General features: G+C 31.6%; 3 protein-coding genes across 4 annotated transcripts; 2 read left to right on the plus strand and 1 right to left on the minus strand.

Moving 5' to 3' along the window:
* The first annotated feature begins 7,547 nt into the window (after positions 1-7,547).
* LOC100820219 (partner of Y14 and mago) lies at positions 7,548-11,980 on the plus strand. 2 transcript variants are annotated; one of them, XR_414450.4, is made up of 5 exons: positions 7,548-7,822; positions 7,894-8,019; positions 8,101-8,253; positions 10,837-11,058; positions 11,632-11,980. XR_414450.4 is itself a non-coding variant. In XM_003524971.5 (4 exons), the coding sequence occupies exons 1-4, from the start codon at positions 7,646-7,648 to the stop codon at positions 10,978-10,980; spliced, it is 600 nt and encodes a 199-aa protein (XP_003525019.1). In that variant the 5' UTR covers positions 7,548-7,645; the 3' UTR covers positions 10,981-11,190. The 2 variants fall into 2 exon arrangements, 1 of the variants encoding a protein (XP_003525019.1); XM_003524971.5 differs by lacking the exon at positions 11,632-11,980 and having other exon boundaries at positions 10,837-11,190.
* Positions 11,981-15,864: 3,884 nt separating this feature from the next.
* LOC100775308 (UDP-arabinose 4-epimerase 1) lies at positions 15,865-22,086 on the plus strand. Its single transcript, XM_003524972.5, has 11 exons — positions 15,865-16,153; positions 17,039-17,199; positions 17,492-17,616; positions 18,075-18,188; positions 18,275-18,382; positions 18,496-18,587; positions 19,178-19,319; positions 19,449-19,543; positions 19,947-20,076; positions 20,892-21,036; positions 21,602-22,086. The coding sequence occupies exons 2-11, from the start codon at positions 17,139-17,141 to the stop codon at positions 21,838-21,840; spliced, it is 1,251 nt and encodes a 416-aa protein (XP_003525020.1). The 5' UTR covers positions 15,865-16,153; positions 17,039-17,138; the 3' UTR covers positions 21,841-22,086.
* Positions 22,087-23,387: 1,301 nt separating this feature from the next.
* On the minus strand, positions 23,388-25,807 carry LOC100782971 (beta-amyrin 28-monooxygenase). Its single transcript, XM_006580168.4, has 3 exons — positions 24,746-25,807; positions 24,083-24,270; positions 23,388-23,991 (listed from the first exon to the last, which is right to left on the minus strand). The coding sequence occupies exons 1-3, from the start codon at positions 25,689-25,691 to the stop codon at positions 23,698-23,700; spliced, it is 1,428 nt and encodes a 475-aa protein (XP_006580231.1). The 5' UTR covers positions 25,692-25,807; the 3' UTR covers positions 23,388-23,697.
* Positions 25,808-26,142: the final 335 nt, after the last annotated feature.

The following is a 26,142-nucleotide window of genomic DNA, read 5'->3' on the forward strand; positions in this document are numbered from 1 at the left end:
TTGGTTATTTTTAACCAACATTACTATATATTACTCCTAAAACTAAGCATGTTAAACTAGATAAAAGAAAAAAAATTCTACATTAGTATGATATTTTATGCTAAATTTTATTTTTTTCTTTAAAATAGAAGTTTTTAAATATAAATTATTTACTTCTAAATCAAATTAGCCTTTCATGAAATTAATTTTTAAAATACTTAAAAAGAAAACTTAATTTTTCACAGTAATGTTACCTAATTTGAGCATGATTATTTTTTTTATTTTCATTTCTTGTGTTTATCGTAATTATAAAATTGTCATCTTATTTTTAATATTTTTATGTTTTCAAATATTTGTATAGCCAACAGCAAAACAACTTTTTTTGTTATCTCTATTTTTTGTATAAATATTTAAAAATAGAAAATAGATTAAAAACAAAATAAAAATTTATAATTATAAAGTAAAAACAAGAAATGAAAACATAAACAAACAAGTCCTTAACTTTTCAAAATCAAGCAACCTACTAGGATTGACATAGTGATAAGTCTAGGTAGTATACATGAGACCACAAGTTATAAAAAGGAAAAAGAAATAGAAAAAGAAAAAAACAGTAAGTGAATTTAATGAATATAAATTGCTTCATTTAATGAGCTTTTAAGTTTGGACCATTAATGCATATATTAAATTCTAATTGCATTAAAAAAAGGTGTGTCGTTTATAATGAGATGATATGACTTTTAGAAAAATAAAAATTGAAGAAAACATAATTTTAAAAGCAATTACAATTGGTTTGAATTCTTGGGTATGAAGACACAAGTAATTATTGTTTCAGTGAAGAAATAGGGTTAAGATAGTAATTGACGTTTTTCATTAAATAATACCGAATTTGTCTAATATTACCTTTAAATCATTTTCATCGGAATTTTTATTTAAATAGTAATTCAGGTGTTTGTTAGCCTACCTAATGAATAATGATATGAAGAAATTGTAATCTATATATTTTGATTCTATCAAATCTCAAGTAGGCTAATACCTTTTTAGCTAGCTAGAGGTACTATAATTAGTTGTATATTGGGCGAGGAGGACGAATTATTCTATGCAAAATAATATTCATGTACATCCGCCTTTTCTTGTGCTGCACCCATTTGCAATAAAATTCTTTTAGCTTTTCAATACACACTAAGCAAACCCTAGATAGAAATTGTTTCTACAAAAAGTCATATATAAAACTAAGACACTTCAAAACTATCATGTCTCTATGAATATAGGCACAGATAACCCTTAAGAATAAGCAAGCAAAACCATTCTTATTTCATGCAAATTATTTTGTCCAAAATATCTACTTCCTAATTATTTGAGTAGTCACCAACATATATATGGCTTCATGATCAGTAACTCCACTTTGGCGTAATGGACCTGAAGACAAGCCAGTATTGTGCAATGCATGTGGATCAAGATACAGGAAATGTGGAAGTCTTGAGAACTATCTTCCCAACCATTTTCAACCAGAGTACCCTGATAACCTTAAAATGCTGAAGCGTAGAAAAACTCTGAAGGGTAGAAAACATTTGAAGGGTAGAAAAAATCTTCTTGTTTCAAGCTATGTTACAGGTCATGATACTAGTAATTAAGTTATCTTTTTCTTTGAAAAACGTTGTTGTGTGACTTCATTTATTATATTTCTGACAATTAGTAATTTTTACTAGGTGGAAAAGGTCGATATTTATGCAGCCCTAAGATTCCTACGAGAAAACGTTCACCATTGGTACGCAAGAAGATAACACCAATGAAGAGGTTTTATATGCAACTTCAAAATATGTGGGAAGATTACGGGAACTCGAATGAGTCCTCCTCAGAAGAGGTCTTAATTTTCAATAACGTCAATAACTTCATACCTAGTAATGAAATAGGCCTTGGATGTATTCCTCTTAAACTAGATGATGCTTCTGCATAGAAGGGTTCATGTTATGTATCCTTTATGAATATATATGTTAAAAATGTGCCTTGAGAATCTGCATGGTTTTCTAAATGTGGTATGTCATTTTTTAATATTGAAATTTTTGAACTTAAACCTTAATTTGTATGAGACTTGAAGAAGCCTTAAATTATGTCTTTCATGAGATGATTTGAATATTGTTGCTGCAAATTGCCTCTCCTTTGGCAGCAACACAATCTTTGCTACAGACTTATGATTATATATAGGCTTATGGTGTTACAGACTTTGGTATAGGCTTATGGTGGTGTTACAGGCTTTGGTATAGACTTATGGTGTTACGCACAATCCATATGGTTGTAGACTTACGGTGTTACTGACTTATTATGGCTACAGACTTTGTTATAGATTTATGGTGTTACAGATTTATAACATCTTATCCGTATAATAGCAAAATAAAAAGTGGTCAAGTACCTCGTACATATAATTTAGTAATACACTAGTAAATATTAAAGCACCGGTAGCAAATTCAAACATAAGGAACCTAATCAACATCTCATACAAATGAAAAGGATAAAGGTTGATAGATAGAACATGATCATTAAATGAATTTGATCACTAATTGCTTGGAAGTATAAAATCTTTACATGACTATTAAATTGGCATGAAATATGTTATAACACTTAAAAGGGAGGCAAACACAAATGGAATTAGATTTACTCTTAAACATGAAAATTATTTTAGACCCTTCACAACATTTCATATTAATGCAAAAAGTAAATTAATTTTAACATATTTCTGTGCATTAATATGAAGAAGATTCCTTACTTATATATATAGAGAATGTTCAGAAAGAATGAACCTCCAACCAAAATGTAAGTTTTCATAGTTTTTTTCTCCCTTAAGGCCAAAGATAATATTATATTCCAAAAAACATAACAAGCTCCCGAAGAGCACCATATCCGGTGAAGCAAATCAGTACCCTATGACCCAAAAGCAGTAAAAGTTACAGCAACACCATATCAGCCAAGGACAATGAGGATGGCAAGTTACAGCAAAAGTTTTCACTTTCTTCCATAAAACTAAACAAAGCATAAGGGGAAAGAAAAGATAAGAATAATGATCATTTGCCACCTCTTGGGATGTAGACACTTTAGGGAAAAAAAGAAAAAAGAAAGTTAAGGAGAGGGAAAATAATAAATGTTACAACAAGAAGGTAAGTGTAAAAATTAAGATGTACTTATACATAAACAAATCCGTATCTATAATTATCACTTTAATTTTGATATAAAATTTTTACTTTGACCGGACACAATACACATACATGTAATACATGATTTTTTTAAATGGGAACAACTATGGTATGTACCTACTCTTACTCGTCCCGTATTAACACACAGAATTACTATATTAATTACCATTATTTTATGTCATGTATATAGCTTAATTACTTTTATTAAACTTTTATACTTACTGTTCTTTATTTATTCTTTCTATTTTTTTTAAGACGTACTGAAACTAAAACTTTAAAAGCAAACATAAGTTATAAGGGTCTCTCTCCTTGAATAAATAATATATTTAATTTTGTTCAATGTTTTTAAAATTAATTTTGTATTTTTCTTTTACATATTCGTCTCTGTGTCCCATCTCATTATTATGTCTAAATGTACTTCCTTCATCTCATAGTATGTGTCATGTAAAAAAATTAAGCCTCAAAATAAATGTTATTTTAACTTTTTAACATTAAGTTTTAAAAGTTTTATTTTGATCTTTTATGCTTTTAAAAGTTTGATAATTTTGTTACATTAAATTTTAAGAATTTTATTTTAGTCTTTTATGTTTTTGAAAGTTTCATTTTGATCTTTAATATTTTTTAAAAGTTTTATTTTAATCGTTTTTTCTCATTTTCATTAACAAACATGAATGTGTCGTTAATTTTAAATTTTGAAATAATTAATTTAAAATAGTGACAATTAAAAATCATCACTAGCTTTTTAAAATGCATTCAAACATCTACTTCCTTAACTTCCATCATCTTCTTTGCAAACTTTATAACCATCACAACATAAATAATACAACCATCATCCATTCATATCTACAACCTCCTTAATTAGCACTACAATCATCATCAACAAATAAATTAGATATGCAACATTCATTCACCAAACAACACCATTGCTCCACCTCAGTCATATTGTAGCCCAACACCAACATAAATAAAAAAAAAATATTAGATTCCGATGATGATAAAAAGCTTCAAATCTAATGCCGCAGTGGTGATTTTGGCTCTTGTTTTGACTTTTAGTCACACTATTTTAAATTAATCATTTAAAAATTACCAGAATACTAACATTTGCTAACAAAAATCAAAATAAAAGATCAAAGTAAAACTTTCAAAAATATAAAGGATCAAAATAAAAATTTTAAAAACATCAAGAACCAAAATAAATTCTTTAAAACATAATATACTAAAGTGAAAAAACACTAAAACATAATGAACCAAAAATGACATTTTTAAATAGATATTAATAGTAAAAAAACTCAATTATAATTAAACAGATTTATTTAAAAAATTATATTAAATAAATACATTTTAAAAAAATTACTTCATATAATTAAATAATTTTATTGAAAATAATTAATTTTTATATATAAGCAAATAATGAAAAGTCTTGTATATGTGTGCTTGAGTTTATATCGTCTCTTCTAGGAATTATAGGAGCTTGAGTTAATAAGTCTTGTATACATGTGAAGCATGATTGTGTCATATTTTCTTGTGTACGTAAACAAAGTTTTGTTCATGTGCTTGAGTTCATATCTCTCTTTTAGGAATTATCTTGTATACAAAAAAGTCTAGAGAGACTTAGTGTTAAATACTTCGATTAAGCTAGAAGTAAAGAATATTTTGTTGTAAGGGTGGAAGAGATTGTGAAGAATATTTGTTATAATAAGGTTTGATTAGTGAAATTATCTCAAAGGAAGGAGTTGAACGAGAGAATAGCCAATATCAAATCTCGTGTTCTTTCTCTTTACCTACCTATCCCTCTTTTCACGTTTTTCATATTGGAATGGACGATATATTATGCTTAAATATATATTTGTGAAAAAAATTTAAAGTACACTTACATACATTCAACCCCTTCGTCTTGAGTAACCTGTTTCATATTATATCAACAAGCACAACACAATACACTTGTATTTCGTGAGTTTTTTTTCTTTCAAATTACATATAATATTACTCTTTTAATTTTCTTTATTTCTATACTAACCTCATTTTATATTTAAAACATTACATTAATATCACTCTATATGTTATACTAATACTGCCTTAGTGTTTTCATAAACATTATACTAACACTCCTTATATATTATATTAACATCCCTTATAAAAAAAGATTCTTGTAATCGTTAAAAAAACGAAAAAAATGTTTACATATTTTCACAAAACCTCATAGTTATGAACCGTTTGAATCTCCATTGAAGGAGTTTCCAACATTTAATGTTGCTCATAACATTTCACATCGAATACTTTATATACACCTTTAAAAAACTTAATTCCTGTTCTGCCCCTTAGCTAGGTACTGAGCTTGTGAAGAAAATGCCATCATAAGATTCGTAAGTAATAGCTAGAAGTAACTCATAGATTATAAGGTAAACCTCTAGTGTAGCTCTATATCAGCAATCACTAAATTATCAACGCATATTAGGTCATATCTAGCAAGTAAAAGAAAAAAAATTATTACATTCAACAACATCAGGACTTCATCTTAATAAATCTAGAGGTGCTGACGGAGAGTTTTTAGTTATATCACCCGATAATGTGGAGTCAAATCTCTAACAATCCATTTTCATGTTGAGGAGTAGACATTTTTTATTTATTTAATTATTTATTCCAGAGGACCATATATTTTAAGTAAGCAGTTTTTTTTTTTTTTAAATGCAAGTAATTAAGCAGTTTGTAAGATAGGATATTTACAAGTAGTCTGATATTAATTAATCTGATCATGGGTGATTCAATGGATCCAAAATCGGTCTTGATATTTTATGAGCATGGGACGAAATAATAAAATAAGATCTTATATATAAGTACTTTAAAATATAAACATAAATTATATTAAAAAGCAGGGCATATAATTTAATAAAAAATTATGTATTTTATTAATTAAGTGAATAACAACATTTTAACAAATTTAAATATGATGAATTACATTAATCATTCAATTTACTCCTTGCTATCGCTAGTCATTGGCAAAAATATCATTGTCTCATATTATACTTACATGCACTTTTTGTGTTAATTTATTAATGTACTTATTTTTAGTTTTAACTAGTATTTTAGTTTGTGTGTTACATAAGATAAATAGTTATTTTTATATAATTAATATTATGATTATAATTCATAATACATATATTTGTTAAAATATATAAATTAAATGTTAGATTCATAATAAATACTTTAAATTGTGATATAATTTAATTTTTAAATTGGAACAAATAGACGATTAAGAAACTTAATATATATAAAAAACATAAATAGAGAGTAAATTGAGATTATTAGTAGAGATGCTTTTTTTTTTCCAATTATATATGCGTGGGAAATGCACTTGCCAGAGAGAGGAAAGAAAATGATACAAATTTATAGTTGAGATAGTGAGGAGAGTTAATTTATAGCATAAAAATAGACTCATTTATAATTTGAGTTATATTTTTTTTCCTTTTGATAAAACAAACACTTCATGTTAATATATTATTATATGTCCACACCATGTTAAGTTGAATTGTTGACAGAGAAAAATTCATTTAGCATAAACCTATAGACATAACACATTGAAAAAAACTAACAACTAAAATACTTTATAATCATATGTTATACTTTAATTTAGATATAAAAAATAATTTTAACTTATAAAACTAATACAAAATAACATTAAGAAATTACAATACAACTATATTTATTTTAATTTATTTTTTGTGGTCCTTGGCGGTCTCATCCATTTATCACCCCACCTAGGATTGGCCTTAAATAGGTCCAATAATAAGTTTTAATATGATCTTTAAATTTAAATTGCGACTTACATAAGTTCTAAAAGTTAACTCTTATAATAAAAAATATCTTTTGCTTTATATATTAGTTTAATTATTCCATCGTACATGATGTGAGATTTCAACACTAAAATCTAGTTTTATAAGAGAAAACTGTTACAAAAGTTAATGACTTACACAGATACTCGAAGATATTGTTTTCTCGTACAGATATTAAATCTTAAAATAAAAAAGTTACAGGAATCAAATAAAATAACTAGTATAACATCCTTAAAAAAAAAACTAGTATAACGAATATTACTTATATGGGGACTAGTTTGCAGTTTTAATAAAATAGTGACTCCATTTGGTTATTACACAAGGGTAAAGCATATTTGGTCACCGCGCGAATGAAGGGGCCCCCACACAGAATAAGTGTCTATTTGGATAGTTTCAACAATCATAACATGGATCAATTTGAATTTTGATCGAATATTGTATTTTTAAATTATTTTTATAATTATGATAAAATTGAAATAAAAAAAAAGTAATTTTCATTTCTATCAAAATTAAATTTTTTTATTTCGTGTATAAGGGAAGGTGCCTTATATTGATTGGTAGTAGAAGTAATTTTGTTTGAATAAGTGCTTGAGACAGAGACGCAGCATAAGCATATAGCAAGAAGAAGAAGAAGTAGTAGTTGAAAGAAAGATGAGCGACGAGGAAAGAACGAAGCAAATAGCGGAGCTGAGCAAAAGCCTGAAAGAAGGAGAGAGAATCGTGGGCCCAACGAGACGGCCCGACGGAACCCTCCGCAAGCCCATTCGAATCCGCGCCGGTTACACCCCTCAAGACGAAGTCGCCATTTACCAACCCAAAGGAGCACTCGTCCGTTCCCTAATTTCTTCTTCTTATTGTTATTATTCCATTTCTCTTTCTCTGACTCTTGTTCTCTGCAGCTGAAAAAGGAGATGGGCTCGGCTGGGCCTCCCGGCTACGACCCCGACGCCGATTCCAAGCCCAAGCCCAAGCCCAAGACCAAGTCCGTCAAGAGGAACGAGAGAAAGAAGGAAAAGCGCATTCAGGTATAAAATTAATGCTCTACTTTACTTTGTTTAATTGATAAATCTTGATTAACGCGAATTATATAATATGTGTTATTGCAGGCTGCGCTTGAAAAGGAAAAGAATGTGAGTGAAGTTGAAGAGAGTGGGAAGCAGGAATTTGTGGAGGCATTGACCTCGCAGGTAAATGAACTCGCTGTGCAAGATTCCCAAGCTCAAGATATTGATAAAAGAATTCGAGCTCTCAGAAAGAAGGTGCGCCGTTTATGCTTTGATGATTCATACCTTTTTCCTATTGCCACCATTCTTCAACAATATTATGCCTTTCGTGCGAGATATTAATTTCATGTTTACATTGAAAAATTATCTCCCCTATCAGACTCATACACACAGACCTAAGAATTCAACAAATTTAGTTATTTGTCAATCATACCACGTCATGTTAGTTGGATCTTTTATTCATATTTCTTAAGATTTGAGTTTTTTTTTTTTCCGTGTCACTTGCATATTTGGGACACACTCAGTTTCTCTTTATCTCTCTGTTTTATCACATATCACCTACTACATTGAAGTGTCCAAAAAACATTTCCCTTATTTGAGTTTCTCTATCTCTTTGTCTCCTATGTACAACCTTTAAGCTCTTTTAAGTACGTACCTCGTAAACAGCCAATTCCTTTTTCTTAAATGGTGTGAGATGAACAAAGATTTCCATTTGGCAAAAATGTCCTAACAATGTAGGAAGCATCCCTGCCCTTTAGTTCCTTGGTTGTTCAGTGTTCTGTGACTTATCCTGCTAATGTGTCCCTCAATTATTTATTGCAAAGAAAATGAAGGTTCTTAACATGTTTCTTGTTGCAACATGAAATAGTAGAGTTAAGAATTTTAATAAAACAAATCTTTAAATGTATGATTGATGTGATGCGTGCTTGTCATAGTGGGAATTGGATCCTATAGAATTCTGATATAAGTACAGGGCCGGGCAGCTTCATCTTTTGCAGTTTAAAATCTATAAATTTGTAGTTTGTGTTTACTGCTTAATGTATAGAAACAAAATTGGAAGAGAATGGTACAGTTGAAACTGTTATGTGTGTGTGTTGTCCTGTATTTTGAACATTAGTTTTGTCCATGTCATATCTAGTGTTTGGGTTGTGCTTCATAGGTTATGGTGCTGCTGTCTATCTAGTATTGTTTATGTATGAGCCATGAGGAGTATTAGACTTAATTTCATGGGTATATAGGTTGGCATGGATTGCCCATATTTTCAAGGGTGTCTCATTACCTTATGTGATAGGGTTTGACTTCTGTCTTGAGGGAATTTATAACTGATATGCCGCTAGATTGGAGAGCTTCCTTGCTCTCTCTGTCTCTGTCTCTCTCTCTCTCTTTCTCTTTTATTTATTGGATAAAAGATGAGTTTTGTTGCATTTTGTAGCCTCTGCAGCTTTCTGTTTACATTTTCCTATTTTATATGATCCCTTATCTCTCCTTTCTTTCTATTAATGTTCTTAATATCCGTTAAAAAATTAAGGAAAGAAGATATTCAAGAAATGTTGTTCTATGAACTTTTAAATCTTTTTGGCTCAGCAAACTCAAGATATATAAGAAAGAACACTCAAATATAAGAAGGAACTTCACTTGTTTCTCGGATGCAAATGACAATGAGAAAAGCTCTCCATATACTAATGGTCCTACAAGGCTATTTTTGTCCAAAAAGAAGCTGAAAATTGTGGAACAATCATGTCAACAAGGGAATCTTATGAATTACTATGGTGCATCAATGGGCTGTTTGTAATTCCTATAACAGTTGACCGATATTCATGATATTCATGGCTCCTTCTTAGTTACCACCATTACGGTTCATCACTTCTCATCATCCTGTATTTCTTACGCTACTCAAGATCTAATACAACTTACAGAATATTGACCATTTGGTTTAAAAGAGGAGAAGGGAATGGGAGGCAAAAAGTGGAGGGGAGGAACTTTTGCCCACTCATTTTCTCTCCTCTCCCTTCCAAACTTTTGAATCAAACAATGATTTTTATCAAAATCCCTCCCCTCCCTTTCATTTCTTTCTCTACCCCTCATCTTTTAGGTAGCTTCATTTGTTCTGACCATAAGGATGGATCCTTGCTATCATCTCTCTTGTTGTAAGTTGCAGTATGATACTGAGATGAATCTTGATCAAGACATATAGGAGATATTCAATTTTGTAGTTAATGGTGTGGTTCAGGAGAAAATATTGCTATAGGTAGGTTGCTGGAAAAGTGAATGTTGTATTGTTGTTCCTAATGAATTCTTTGGAATCTGTTTGTTCTTTTAGAGCATTGGATATGTTTCCATAAGTTGTTACCATTATAAAATCTAGTAGGTTTATGATTTTATGTGGCTAATATTTTAGCTAGTCTAGTTGAAGAATTCTCTGAACATACATCCACATCAACGCAATCCTTCTGGGAAGCACTTGGGACTTTGCATGACTTGTCTCATTAAACAAGTGTGTATGTGTGTCCTTATTAATGACAAATGTACAGAACATCAAATAATTATATCAACTTTACCAAGGAGATTGTGTCAGAGCAAACACTTGAAGGACAATTGGAGGCTTTGTAAACAAAATGATTGTGATTAGAGAAATGAATATCAGAATTAGAAGGTATAATACTATGATAGGCTAAGCAACTTAGTTCAATAATTAAAGGTAAAATTGCTTGGGCCATTATCTAGAGAATTTGAATGGATGATGTGGTGGATGTGTTTTTATTCTCGGTCTTGCTAAAGAACTATCTCAAATAGTGTTTTCACATTTTCCTAGCCTAATATTTTGACTGTTAAATCCAGATTCGACTTACAGAAGCATTGGAGCAGAAAAGTACAGAGCAGAATCTGAAGCCAGAGCAGTTGGAAAAGCTAGCAAAATTAGAAGATTGGCATAGGGAGTTAAAGCTATTGGAAGATGAGAAGGGTGAAACAACCGTATCATGAACAAAGTTTTCGAAATTGCATGACAACAATGTGTAGTTTTATCCATGTCTTCTTGAAAGATATATTCCATGGAAACAGGTTTACCAAAGATTTTCCTTTAATCGCCATCTTTTGTGTGCAACTTGTCAGATAAAGTCAGGCTGAATTTGGATGAAATTTTCAACAAGTTATAGGAAAGGAAAATTTAAAAGTAAAATCAATTTTCTCAAAGTTGAAAAGTATATATATCTTGATTTTAACTTGTAAAAGGACTGATTGATTTTACCTGTGTTTGTGTCCCAGTTTATTTAAACTAGACTTTAATCTTCATTTGTTTTAAAAAACAAGTTGCAATCTGTATTTAATATTTATTTTAAAGATTGCACGAGCTCTGATTCGTTGCCATTAAATATCCATTAGGAAGCTTGGAGAAATTTTAAAAACTTAAAGAGTGTTTTGGTAAATAAAATGGAGGCTGCTATTGTAAATTTCTGAGGGCCTAACTTCTAATAGAACCATTCCATCTTTTCCTTTCTCATTCTTTCACCTGTAATAATCTCCCATATTCTTCCCCCAAAGCTCCCTTGGACCCTCCTTGAATCGGTGAGTTTGCTTCCTTTGCTCACAAAATTTTAACCATTTCTCACTTGTACATTTCTATCTATTTTCCAGCTGCAGGAAATGTCGTGAGTGCAGTTTGAGTCCCAAAAAGGGCCCTACAGCCCAGCTAATCATTTCTCACTTGTACATTTCCTGGTCAGTATAATTTTCTGAAAATTATTACCTCCTTGGGCCACGTAATTTTCCTAAGCTCATAACTATTTGCTGTAAAACTTTGTTGGGCTATCCACTCTGAAGCCTGAATTAGTATGAGTGGAGGAAGTTGTGGCTTCATGTGGTAATCTTAACGGTGTTCGATTTCTTGATTGAGTACATTTGGTTTATGGAAATGTCCTTTTTAATTGCCCTCGACTGAGATTATGCTGTGTTCTTGACACTTTATTTTATTCTATTTTATGTTGATTTTGCTGTTGGTTCATCAAATTAATTGTTGATTTGGGATAAATTTATTGGAGTGGCGATGTGAGAAGTGGTAATTGATGGAATGTTTTCCATCCCCCGTGTATGTTGTTGCCTGACCAAAGGAAAGTGTTGGGGTTTTTGTCTTGGAATTTTCGTGCTTCTTACCTCTGCGAAGAAGCCGTGAAAGTTTTTGGTATAATTGCATACTAGAATCCCACTCTTGTCAGTATGTGAGTTGGGGTTAGATTTCAATGGGTGATCTCACACTCGTGTTGTGTTCCATGTTTTTCTTCTTCGGTTGAGCCGAAGGAATGCTGGACCTGGGTTAATGGGCTATAGTAATCTCTTGAACTTTAAAAAACGAACGAGACCAGAGATTCTCAATTAATAACTTAAATAATAAGATAATAATGAGCATATGTAGCTCAATAACATCAAGTTGGGATTCTCAATTACCAGTGATGGAACAGATCAGGTACACCCCTTTATCATGTGATAGAAATATATAATGGATTAAAGAAGCTTTGATGCTATGAGGAAGACAAATATTTTAAATGCTTTGGTTGTCATGAGTTTTTCAAATGCTTTGGTTATAACTATTTGGGGGAGGGGGATATTCAGTGTATGTGTTGTTTCACTTTCAAATTAATTAATATGCCTCCATCCAATTCTCATATAGATTTGTCTTTTCCACTTTGAAGACATTTGAAGCTATTATATTTAAACAAACAAACTTGTTTTAGTTAGTCAATTGGTATTTAATTCTTCGGTTTTAAAATGTTTATCTGTAAGTAGGATAATTAATTGATTGTAATGGAGAAGAATTTCCACTTTTGGCCCATTAGGAATGCCCAATTAGTAGAATTTTAACATGCCACAACCGAATATTGCGAAATGGTTTAACCAAATCTATGGACTAATATACAATCTAACCCAAAAAAAAGTGACGAGTTACGAAAGTTGATCCGACGGATTTAACTCGCCTTGCTATCAGTATGCATGTTAAAGTAAAGTAGGTTCAAAGGCAAAAAAACATGCATATGGGGCAAAGTGAGTTGTCTCTTAACTACACGCTGTTCTCTTAATTGGTCTCTCTGTGCTTTTGAATTTCATACCGTGTTTGGTTGAAAGCTTGATATTAAAAATTCAAAGTCCTCCTAATCTGATAAGGAAAGCACCAGGTAGCGTTTTATCTAATGTTTTCTCCATATAGTTGACTATTTACCCAAGTTCATGACGATGCAAGTTGTACGACTAAACTTTTTCCTTGTGCAATAAAATGCCATCTATTTCAAAGGATGCTTTACTGTCACAAAAAGGATGTAATTGGTACGACAACATTCAAAAAATTTATAAGCTTATTTGACTAATTTATAAAATAATTTAATCAAATAAATTTTATTTAATACACGAGTTTATTTTAATGATTTATCATGTATCATTAAGTGGTCTAAAATAGATAATTTATAATCACTTAATAATTTTTCACATGAGCGAGGTTGGATTTAACAAAAATTATATCAAAATCATTTACGCATGACTATGACTATTTCATTTCATTTGGCTTGAAAATACTAAGGAAATCTAATTAGTTGGATGAGTAGAATACGTGAGTGTTATAAATTTTTTTATATCATTTTAGATTTCTATGGGAAAAAAGAATTTGCTCGCAAAACTTGAAAGGCGATTTAGTTTCACATGATTGAGAATGAGGCACCAACCTCCTTGTTGTAATATTAAATTTTCTATAACTTTTTTTGAAGTAAAGGATACTTGATTAGATGATGACTAATAAGTGAAAACTTTACATATAAGAAGGAGGCGGAAAAAGTGTAAGTTTGTTACCGACGACAAAAAAAAAGTACTAATAATCTAATATGAATATAGGATGAAGAGATCCATCACAGATTGGACGGTGGGGGACCAATGGCACACAAAAATTCCCATCCCAGTTTTTGGAGTAATTAATGAACTAGTAGCAATTATATAAGAAGTCTTTATATGTTATATATTCTGCATCAATTTTGTTAAATAAAAAACTCTGTAAATTAATTGGCCATGTGTTATTTTTTGCACATGAATTTAAAAAAAGGTGGGAGAGCGTGATAGTTTTAGCTGTCCAGAAAATAAAGTAAAGATTAAAAAATTTGAATGTGCTTTGCACGTGGGATACTTTAATTTTTTTTTCAAGACTTTAAAAATTAGAAGCCACCTTATTGTTTACTTAGATCGGAGAAAAATAATAAAATCGTTTATATGTTAATTTATTTCACTTTATATGTCTATTTAGTAGTAATATAAAGTTCCTGTAAAAAAAAAAGTAGTAATATAAAGTCGACATTTCTCATTAATCCCATTAATCTTTCCTTTTGTAGAATCTCTTTATTTCATTAACTAATCTTTCAAATAAATGTTTTGTGGGAATGAAACAAATCAAACAAACGGGAAGAAAAACAACACAAATATTTTTTTTATAATCATCATTAAAATTCGAGCCTAAAACTTCATGGTTACTATAAAAAAAATTCAACTTCAGTGAGGGCTATAAATTTTCTTTGATGTACGGAGATATTTCTTCATCCAAACTTCCATGGACAAGTTTTTTTTCCTAGCTAGTAGAGGTTCATCTAATATAAATACTAATAGCATAAGGGTATTATTAACAATGTAGTTAAGACATTAGTTAAAAAAAAAATAAAAAAATATTTATTATATAAATTATAAAAAATATAAAAAAATTTATAAATAATATAACTTTCTGTCTACAAATAAAAATATTTTTATTTTAAATTTCTTAATTAACACTTTAAATGCATTTAGTAGCATTTGTCATACCATAATCAACATAATAATAACTAACATAATCAATGCAAAAGTTAACAAACAAGCAAACATGGTTATTTGAAGAATAGTCATAAACATTAATATATCATCATTAATCATTGATTAATTTGAAATGAAGAAAGATGGGCGATGCAATGGAAAGAAACCGGTGGTGATAGAAAGTTAGTTTCATGGGACACTTAGGTCCCAAAGTGGAAAAACGCTGTCCCATATGAATGATGACATGATGCCATGCAGATAGTACGCAACAAGTGCTACCACATCATTGGATGCTCAAAAAGACCAACCCTTTTAATAAGTAACTGTTATTTTTTTTTAACAACTCAATTAAAATATATCAAAAAATTACTTTTCACCCCATTATAAATTATAATATATGGTAAAACAATTAAAGTTTATAATAATTATTTTAAAAATTAGAGTCCAATTGTCACAATAATTTTTTTACAGCATTAACTAATTATAAATTATTTTTATATACTTATTTTTAAAAAGTTTATATATAACATGATTATTACTTAGTTTTTTTTATGAAAAAATTTATACAAACAATATTAAATTAAAAGCTTTTTGAAGAGTAAATAATTTAATATGATCAGTATGAATGATCCAATCACATTTTTTTACACAATGATAACGATGATCAAACTTAGGTTTTATATTAATACTCAAATCCTTCATTATTAAATAAGATTTAATTGATATGATTCAATTAATTGAACTAATGTGTAAGTTATTGTAGATAACCTCTCTTTGATTTTTACACAAATTAAGAAACCTTTACTTTTTAACCAATTCTAATAGCTTGCTATTATGAATAACAAATTTATTATACTACTGCTTATCTTACAAATCATACTTAGCATAAATTTTAATTAATTAATTACCTGTAAAATTTCTACAATTAAACTATTAATTTAAAAACAAATATAGTTAAAGAAATAAAAAAACAAAAAACAAAAAAGAAGTCCTATGATATTGTTGCTATGAAGCACCAGACGGACACCTGAACATCTCTAATATCTAAAATATAGAACAACGTGGTAGAGTGTTGTGTTGTGTCGGTGTCTGACAACGCGCGACAAGGGAGTGAAGTGTCGTGCTTCATTGTATTGTTGTTCCTTTGATTCAGGGTCGGGTCAGTCTCTCTTCTCTCTCCCTCTAACGTTTCGACAACACGGACTGCACACACAGAAGTCTTCGCCACTCTTTCTCTCTTCATCAATATTCAAGGCTCTCAAGACCACCCTTCAATTTTGGACCCTTCCATATTCGTTTGCAACTCTCTTTCCATTTTCTACTATTCTCTCCACCGTCTTCTCTTCTGGTACACATTTTTCTCCTCTTCTTTGTAGCTCTTCAATTTTTTTTTCTCTTTTCTATTAAGATCTTGTGGGTAACTGTGAAAGCTCGTGTCTTTTTTTTTTTCATTGTTTTTCCTTTGAGGTAATTATGATTGCGGCTTGGGGTCTGGTTCTGATGAAGGACTTCGTTTTTGTTATTTAAGCTTAGAATTCGTTTTTGTTTTCTGGGAATTTTGTGTGATCCTGAATTTTTGTATGTTGGGTTGTTTTGAAGTGTGGTTGAGCTGAAACGGTTAATGATGGGTTTTTGTTCGCTTTTGTGTGTTGTATCTTAAAACTGTGGAGTCTTCTGGGATTGTTCAAAATTTGCAGCTTTTTCTCATTGAGTTGTTAAATGGGAATGTGGTCCTCTTGGGGGGTTCGTTTTTTCCCTGTTTCCTTATTCGCGTTTAATGCTCTGAGAAACAATTTGGTTTGCATGTCTTTTGTTAGTGTCGTGAATAATGAGTTACGCCTAACTTTTAGCTTTGGGTGTGTGTTTTAAATTTTTGATTGGTTCGTTCATGTACTGTTTAATGTGGATCTTGGAATTTTTTATGTCTTCTCTATGGTTGACGATGTTTCAGTTTTGAATTTATTTGTGAATTGCAGTGGCTTAATTTCATTTGCAAAAAATAGTGGTTATTTGAATTCTATCTTTTTCATTGGCTTAATTTGCCCCCTCCTTTTTGCTATTTTTGCTTTAATGTTTATCCTTTTTAATTATTTTTACTTTACTGTGTTTTCTGGGGTCAACCCTTTGCTTGTTTTTAAAATTTTTTGTTTGGTGGCTTTTCATTTTTTACTTCTTTGGGTTGGTTCGCATTCTAGAGGAGAAAATATCTCATGTGGTGTGATTTTAACTGCAGGATGTCTCTCAAGATCTGTCTGGGGAGTGAAGCTTAATTTGATTATTGATATTAAGGAATAAGATCTCATTCAACACACTAAACAATAGTGATTTTGCAAATGCTAAATTTTGGCAGGTCCAGAAATCAGTCAAGGGCAGCCAGAGCTACAACAATGGGAGGTATGATTCTGTCCTCTAAATTTGATCATGAATGGTAGTATGATCAACGTTCTTATTTTTTTTCCCTTGAATGAAGTTTGGTTGCTTAAAGTATTAATCAATTTGAAAATGGGATTAGATTATTGGAAAGCTTTACCTTTTTTAACACTTGACTATAGGATAGACTGGGTGCAGGTATATGAATTGACAACATAAGCTGTTTGTGAATTCATCAATTGTTATCCCCCCCCCCCCCCCCCCCCACCATGTAATTGATGTATTAAAATGTAGTGTCTGTTTTTCTGTCCTTTAGGCATGGATTATGCAGATCCAAAAAGGAAGGGCAATTTTGTTGGGAAAGTATTTCTTGCTGCGGCATTAACTACACTATGCATAATCATGATCAAGCAGTCTCCATCTTTGAATTCCCCTAGTCCGGTAATCCCTATACCATTGATACCATTAAAATGCCATACACCATTACCATGGTCAACCTACATATGTTAGTGCATGGGTTATGTATGTTGTATGACCTGTATCTGTAGATTAGATTATATTGTTTATTGTAGTTGATGTTATAATACATTTGTACCTAACAATTAGACTTGGGAGATTTAGGTATAAATCCTGTTACACATGAATATAATGCTTTCTCTTGACATCTATAATCTTTCATATTTTATTTCATTGTGAATTTGTGTGTTCATAAAAGAGACTGGAGACATTTATTAGGCCATTGAGATTTGAGAGACCTACTGCATAGTAGTTTTCAGTTATAATTCTCTTCTTTCTCTCGCTCAATCTTCTTACGTAATAAGTCAACTATACTTTTTTCTCTTTTATTCATCTAGCTATTGCTAATTCGTTTTTTTCTTCTGTTTCTCCCCCCTTTTCAGTTTGCAGTTCACGAACCTGGGGTCACTCATGTTTTAGTAACAGGGGGTGCAGGATATATTGGTTCACATGCTACTCTACGACTTCTGAAAGAGAATTATCGTGTCACCATAGTAGTATGTCAATTCATAATGATTCTCTGTGAAAGCTAAATGCACTGATCAGTGTGGTTGCTAAATACATAATATTTTTTTTCTGGCAGGACAATCTGTCACGAGGAAATTTGGGGGCCATCAAGGTTCTTCAAGACTTATTTCCAGAACCTGGAAGGCTTCAATTTATTTATGCTGACTTGGGAGATCCAATATCTGTATGCTTACACACTTTGTTACAATAAATACTTTGGTGTCACTTCTTTTTTATTATTTTAATGGCATGCATGGGGAAGGTCCATGAAAGATTGTTTATTCGACCGGTTATCAGGTTAATAAAATATTTTTGGAGAATAAATTTGATGCCGTGATGCACTTTGCTGCTGTTGCATATGTGGGAGAAAGCACTGGTGATCCTCTTAAGTAAGCACTTCTAGATTTTGTTCGTCACATTTATCTCAGCTCAAAAAGTTGTGGAATTGGCACTTGTGTTCAGTTTCTAATTTTCAACATCTATATCTTAGTACCACAAATCACATTTTCTTTTTAGATACACATTGACATTTTAAACATTATTTGAACTGGCACAGAGATTTCTATTATGGTCTTGGCCTTGCCAATAAAGTCACGCATTGAGTCGCACAAACTGTGATGCAAGATAATATATTTTTCTATTTACTGTTCAATATTATGGATAAGAGCTTCAAAGACAAACCATAGTTGTTCTTATTGACGTAATGTTTGCAATGCATACCAGACTAGTAATAGACAAGTTGGACCATTTGAAAATCATCTTTATCTAGAGGATATTTTTCGTTTGAGTGCACCTATTTTTGCTATTGCTACTCTATGAAATGCATTATGCTATTGCTATTGCCATTCTTTGTAATTAGATATGATTTTGTTGAGAGTTGGACAAATTGTTGTTATGAGAATGGTAATTTAGTGTTGGATTGACCAAATGTGGTTTTACTTTATAGATTTAATTTATTTCTAATTCGCATGTTTGCCAGGTATTATCACAATATTACATCAAACACCTTGTTGGTATTGGAGTCTATGGCTAAACATGATGTGAAGACATTGATATATTCCAGTACATGTGCAACATACGGGGAACCTGAGAAGATGCCCATTACAGAAGAGACAAAGCAGGTGGGAATCTAAGGATAGTTGAATTATGGGGGTTGGTTGAGAACATTTTGTTTTTCATTGCATCCTGATTTGACTTTACTGCTTGAGGAGATTTAGTGTTAAAATTGATGTTCTATTTCTATATATCAGGTCCCAATAAATCCATATGGGAAAGCCAAGAAGATGGCAGAAGATATTATTCTTGATTTTTCTAAAAACTCCGAAATGGCAGTAATGATTCTGAGGTTTGTATTTTGGATTTACTTTTCCCTTCATTTTAAACAGATTTTTATATCTTATTTGTATTCCATTTGCCCTTTTGTTTCAAAAATTGTAAGTGATTCTTACTATATCTGAAATATATGGAAACCATGCAAAATGATCCATTTAATCAATGCATAGTTGGGGAAAATTATGGAGCTTCCGACATGTTCCTTTATGTGTGGAAAACACACAAAAAAAAGACATTATTGTATTTGGATTCGTTGGTTTTACAAAACTGTCTACCTCATGTTGTTTGGACTATTGATACATATACAGTTTGAGGTTTGACTATGGATGAAATATAGCCAATCATTGGAAGTTGATGATGTTTTAGAATTATCTATGCTGGTAATTATTGATAACTTTTCTTTGGGAAACCACCAGATACTTCAATGTGATTGGATCAGACCCCGAGGGAAGATTGGGTGAGGCTCCTAGGCCCGAACTGCGAGAGCAAGGTCGAATATCGGGTGCCTGCTTTGATGCTGCTCGTGGTATTGTACCTGGTATAAAGGTATGCCCATTTCATTTATGCTTATGGCAAAAAAGGAATTCTTAGTAGAAGTCAGGCTATGTTTGGATATTTAATGATAAGTGAAATAGAATGGAATGGAGCGAAATGGGCTTAAATGGAATAAAGTTATCACTTCATTGTTTAGACTTTAGATATGTTGGAATTGGGAGAAAAGTAAGCCCTAGTTCCTCCCACATAACACTTCCCCTTCCCCCCAAATTAGAGGGTTAGAAACAGGAGTATTGGATGGAATGGATTCAAATGCATTCATTCAAGTTCCATTCCATCCCATTCTATTTCAAATACCAAACAATAGAACCTAGTATCATTCTATTTCATTACACTTCATTACAAAAATCGTAAATTGCTCTTCTTAAGGAGATTGCAGTGCATATATTATGCATTTTCAGAGGAATTGAACCAATATGGGGCAACTAGCTTAGGCCGTAATATTTTTAGAACCATCAAAGTCTTGATAAATCTTCTACTTTTCTTTTCCATACATTTAGTCTAGAATATAAGTGTTTAACTGAATTTTCCAACATCAGAATAATGTTCATATTTTTCTTGCAAGTGAAAAACTCGAGCTGTTATGTGTTTAATTTGTAATTGCTTAGTATTCATATAAGATATTGACTTAGTCCTAAGTTTCCTGCCAATCACGTTGAAGAATACTACATCTATGGCTTCTTATACTTATTATTTACAACTTGCTCAAATGGTCTAGATGATTATGTCATAAACTTGTCCAATTTTATTGAATTCATTTCATGTAGTACTTGCAAGTGTGCTCATTGTGTGCTGCCTCTTTGCAGGTAAGAGGAACAGACTATAAGACGGCTGATGGAACTTGTGTACGAGATTATATTGATGTAACTGACCTGGTTGATGCTCATGTGAAAGCTCTGGAAAAGGCGCAACCTAGTAAAGTCGGGTTCTACAATGTTGGCACTGGAAAGGGTAGGTTAAAAAACTTTGATCATGAATAGCACTTTAGGGGTCGTTTAATTCTGAAAAAATATATATATATTTTCACTTATTTCCTGCTTCTTGAAATTTATACAGGAAAAAGTGTAAATATTGAAAGGGGGTAGAGAAATGTGTTTACTTGTGTTTTTATTTTCTGTTTTTTCTTTTTAATTACCAAACTTGCCATCTTGTTTTAAATCCGTTTCATGTTTTTAAAGATTTGTACAGGAGGTAGAGAAATAACAAAAAAAAAAAAAATTGTTCTGTGTTTCTTGTACAAATTTTTGAAAACAGATTGAAAACAAGGTGTCTTTTTTGTAATTAAAAATGAAAACAGCAAATGAAGACAAGAAATAAAAGCACTAGCAAACGCCCCCTAAAACAATAAAACACTGTTTTCACTGTTTTCTGTATTAACATCTGAAAACAAGGAATAAAGTAAAAACGGAAAATAGAACTGGAAAATGCTCTTAAACCATTGTAAATTTCTTTGTAGTAAAATAGTTTAGCACATTCCTTAGTTGTCAAGATTCTCACGGGGTGTTATGTTTATCAGGTAGTTCAGTGAAGGAGTTTGTGGAAGCTTGTAAAAAGGCCACAGGGGTGGACATTAAAGTAGACTACCTTCCACGTCGTCCTGGCGATTATGCTGAGGTGTACAGTGACCCCACAAAGATCAAACATGAATTGAATTGGACTGCTAAGCACACTGATCTTCAACAGAGTTTGAAGGTTGCATGGAGATGGCAGAAATCTCATCGTGATGGTTACGGGGTTTCAAATGCAGTGCTTTGAATTACTTAGAATTCTAACATAGCAGAAGACTAGAAGAAACCCCAGCAGCATCCATTTCAGCTGCATTTCTATGATATCTTAGAATAGGGGTTGATATTATTTTTTTCTTCTTTTACTCCACAGTGATTTGGCATTGGGGAATTTGTTCTTAGGGAGCATGTAGTTCATTCGTTACATGTTACATGTATTGACCGTATAATATGGTTCAATAATATGATGCAGAGGCTCTATTATAGCTTTTCTCTACAATGATATTTATATCACATTTCATTTCTCTCTCTCTGTCTCCCGTTTTCCCATCCCTTATTTTCCTTCACTCTTACACCACAAAATACATATGGTTTTTCATCTTTGAATTCTTCCTTGTAAAGGGCGTGGTGTAGTAATTGTTGTGCCTGAATAGAATCAACAGGTGGGGGTGTCCTTTTGGTCAATTGGACATTGGAGAACTGACGATAATTCCCCAAGTGGAAGCATTCATTGAGGTTAGATGGGATGCCCGTGGGTTCTTGCACTACTTGGCCGAAGCGTTAGACATAGGCTAAGGAGTGTTTATAGACCATCGTTTCTTCTTGATTAGATCCATGGCCTTCACAAGTGTTAACTTTTTAGTAACATTTTTAAACATAATACACATGTACAATTATAAATTACCCTTATAATTTGAAATATAGGAAAAAAAAAATCTATTCATAAGAATAATTCTCACATGATAGCCCTCGTGTGGGTATATATATATATATATATTACTTCTTATAATAATAATAACTATTCACTTAATACGTCTTTAAAAATAAATCATTGATCTGAGACATATTTGATTCAAATCTCTTGTGTAAGATTTTGAATTCGAATTTTGTGGATGAAAAAAATGTAATTTAAAAAAATGACTTCACTAATAATAGCTAATCAAGTTTCCTTGACAGAGATTAGTGATTAGCAAAATTGATAGATACTTTACATTAATGTTATGGTGACAAAAAAGTATATATAGAATGAGATTAAGTAATCTAATCATTTTGAAATATTTTATAAAATAAATTTAGCTTATAAAATTTCATGTAAACTAAAAACTAATTGATATTTAATCGTTCTGTTTTATTGTGATAGATATGTTATTTAAAATATAAATCAATATTCATTATTCGATATATATCAACAAATGTCTAAATTATATCAATTTTAATATTAAAAAATTTAATAACTAAATTACTTAATTTCATATTATACAAAGAGTTATCAATAAATGTAGCTGGTTCTTTCTTCTTTACATGTTTTGAAGATATTAATTAAGACATAATTTTATGGAACCCCACAAAATGTGTGTGCGCGCGCTTATCGTCCTTGTCGTCATGCATGCATGGTTTTAGACTTTGAGGGGTTGTCTGAGGTGTTGTGCGTTGTCGCTTTTGGTTTATGAATTTGTGGTCCAGTATCTCGCTGTCCAATGAATTTCGATTATTAGTTGACTACACTAATTAATCACGCTGCTTTCAATAACAAATCAAATTCAGGTGGGTTGGGACCATATTGATTGATATGAACATCTCTTTTATTAATAGGATTTTGCACGTACGGATGGACCATGACTTATTAATATTGTTAAATGATAATAGCTACTTAACATCACTTTTTTTCCCTCTAGAAAATGACTAGAATACATTGAGAATATTCTTATTACATTATCAACACATTACATTTAGACATATAATCGTATAACCAACTTTACCTTTTCTTTGGGGCATTTGTCACCTTTATTATGATATTGGTCATATTCTCCATGTAATCTGCACTGATAGATAAACTATACACCCAAAGATTTTCTTCAAACTTCGCAATATATGCACTCATGAAAACTTAGTAGTGATGAAGACGTATAGGAATTCCCTCTGCTGGGATAGGTATCGAAGAACCTGAAACCTTCTCATCAGGAAGTATAGCTTCCCACTTGAACTTGGTTATGAGAATGTGAATGAAATTGAGGACCACAAACCGTACATAGTCTTTTCCAGGGCAAGTTCTTGGTCCAGCTCCAAAGGGTAACCAAGTGTATGGAACAGGAGCATTCCCTTCAAACCTTGAGGGATCAAAACTTTCAGGTTCATGAAAGTACTTTGGATTCTTATTTGTTCCAATAAATGCCCAAAAGATCTTTGAAAATAAATGCAAATAAAGAAGTTAGTAACAAATTTAATTTACATGTATCAATTAATATCTTAACAATCTTTCTTTATCAAGGTACCTTCCACCCCTTTGGAATAGTAAAACCTTCATAGGTTATATCTGTTATTGCCTCTCTGAATGCACCTGGTGCAGTTGGGTAGAGTCTCATGGTCTCTTGTGCAACAGCCCATGTGTATTTCAATTTCTGTATGCTGTTCCAATCTAGTGCAGTACCGGATCCTTTGGATATTGTAATATCAGCATGCTCTGATTCAAATAAAAGTAAGCAAGATATATAGCCTTTTTTAGAAAGGAAAATTAAGCACACATAATTCTGTTGGGCCTTATTTGTCACTGCCACTTACATTTTGGCTATGTGGTTTGTCAACCTTATTTTGTTTCAGAATCTTGCATTTTGATTCCAAAAAGAAAAGCCAAAAACACAAACTATACTCTCCTGGCTTAAACCCAAAATCATATTTTATCTCACACCACCTTAAAATAGCTACAGTATTTTCCACAGACAAAACTTAGATGCAGTTTCTTAGCTATTTCTGGTATTGTTTTCTGATTAAAATTAGAATTTCACGTCAGCAATTTGCATATTAAAGATTTAGGTAAAAAGTTACTATAAGTCATTAAGTTGGAATTCCAATTCTGATTAGAGAGCTGCACTAAAAGTAGCTAAGAAGCTGTATTTAAATTTTGTCCTATGTTATATACAATTAGTATCTTAAATTACCGGATAAGATTTTTTGGTAGATATCAGGCCTCTGTCCAATGTGTTTGATCATGAAAGCCAGGGTAATAGCTATTGGCATGTGGCTGGAATTCATCAACCCCATGATGATGTTACTTATTTCAAGTCTTGGCACATATTTTCCATCCTGCTCAGCACCAACTACGTGTGCTATTAGGTCATCCACAACTTGCCCCTTGGACAAAGCATCGATCTTCTCTTTGATCAGAATTTGGATCTCTTTCCTTATAGCAGCTGCAGCCTTCAGTGCCCTATGGTATGTGGAGCCTGGAAAATTCACAGGAACAGAATAGATACCAAAATACAAGTTCTCAAACTCACTGGCAAATTTTGGTCCATCAATTCCTAAGAAGAATTGGCATCCAAGTGTAAGGGAAAAGGCCTTCACCAAAGGGTACACCTTCACTTCTTTTTTTCCTTCCCAGTGTGTAATGAAATGTTGGTTCATGGTGGATTCAATCTTGTTCCCCATGTACCTAGATATTCCCTCAGGTTTCAGAATCCCCAAGATCTTCACAGGAGCAGCAGATGCAGCTTCTTGTGTTGGTTTTGGCATAGGTGCATGTCTTTGATCAGGAATGATGAAGAACCTGCGCTGAGTTTTCATGTACGAGACCTTGACAAGCTTTGTCTCATTGGTGGAGACAAATTTGTTTGCTCCAGGGCCACAAAGAACCACTGTTGACTCTCCAAGAATGTGTGTGTGGAAGATCTCTGAGGAGTGCTTTTGAACCCTCTCTTGAAGGAAATGTTCAATCTTGTTGAACAAAAATTGGTAGGTTTCACCCACTAGGGGCCACCCAAAGCTACCTGGGGGCAAGCTTTTAGTGCTACCTAGTACTAGTAGTTTTCTTCTTTTCTGCAAAACAAAGATAGATGCAACCAAGGTGAGCAAAGTAAGTAACAAAGATTGCATGAAAAAATCCATTTCAAGCCACAAAGTTTCTATGCTTGCTAGATGGTATTCTAGAAATGTTGATTGTTGAACACTCTTTATAAAGAAGTCACCGAGCCAATCCACATTTCTCTCTCTCTCCAGCTGATATCATAGTTTGTTTTGAATAATAATTAATGACAACCATGACCCAACATATTAGATGGCACTTGGACATAGAAAAAAAGAAAATATAGATATAATATATGATATGATTTGTGATAAAAAAATAATAGATGTTTGATATATGAGTATCCATATGTGGATCCATTTTCTTTTGAAAAATGAGACAAGGTTGAAAGAATAAATAACTGTTGTTTGTGATAATGGTTCTATCTTCATTGTTAATTGTCATTGCAAAAATAAATTAATAAAAAGAACTGCTTCTGTTTCTCTCTCTATACAGCAGATATTATAAAAAAAAAATAATCGATGTTGTTTTACT

This window comes from Glycine max, chromosome 5 (genome assembly GCF_000004515.6).
Source record: "Glycine max cultivar Williams 82 chromosome 5, Glycine_max_v4.0, whole genome shotgun sequence".
NCBI lineage: Eukaryota > Viridiplantae > Streptophyta > Magnoliopsida > Fabales > Fabaceae > Glycine > Glycine max.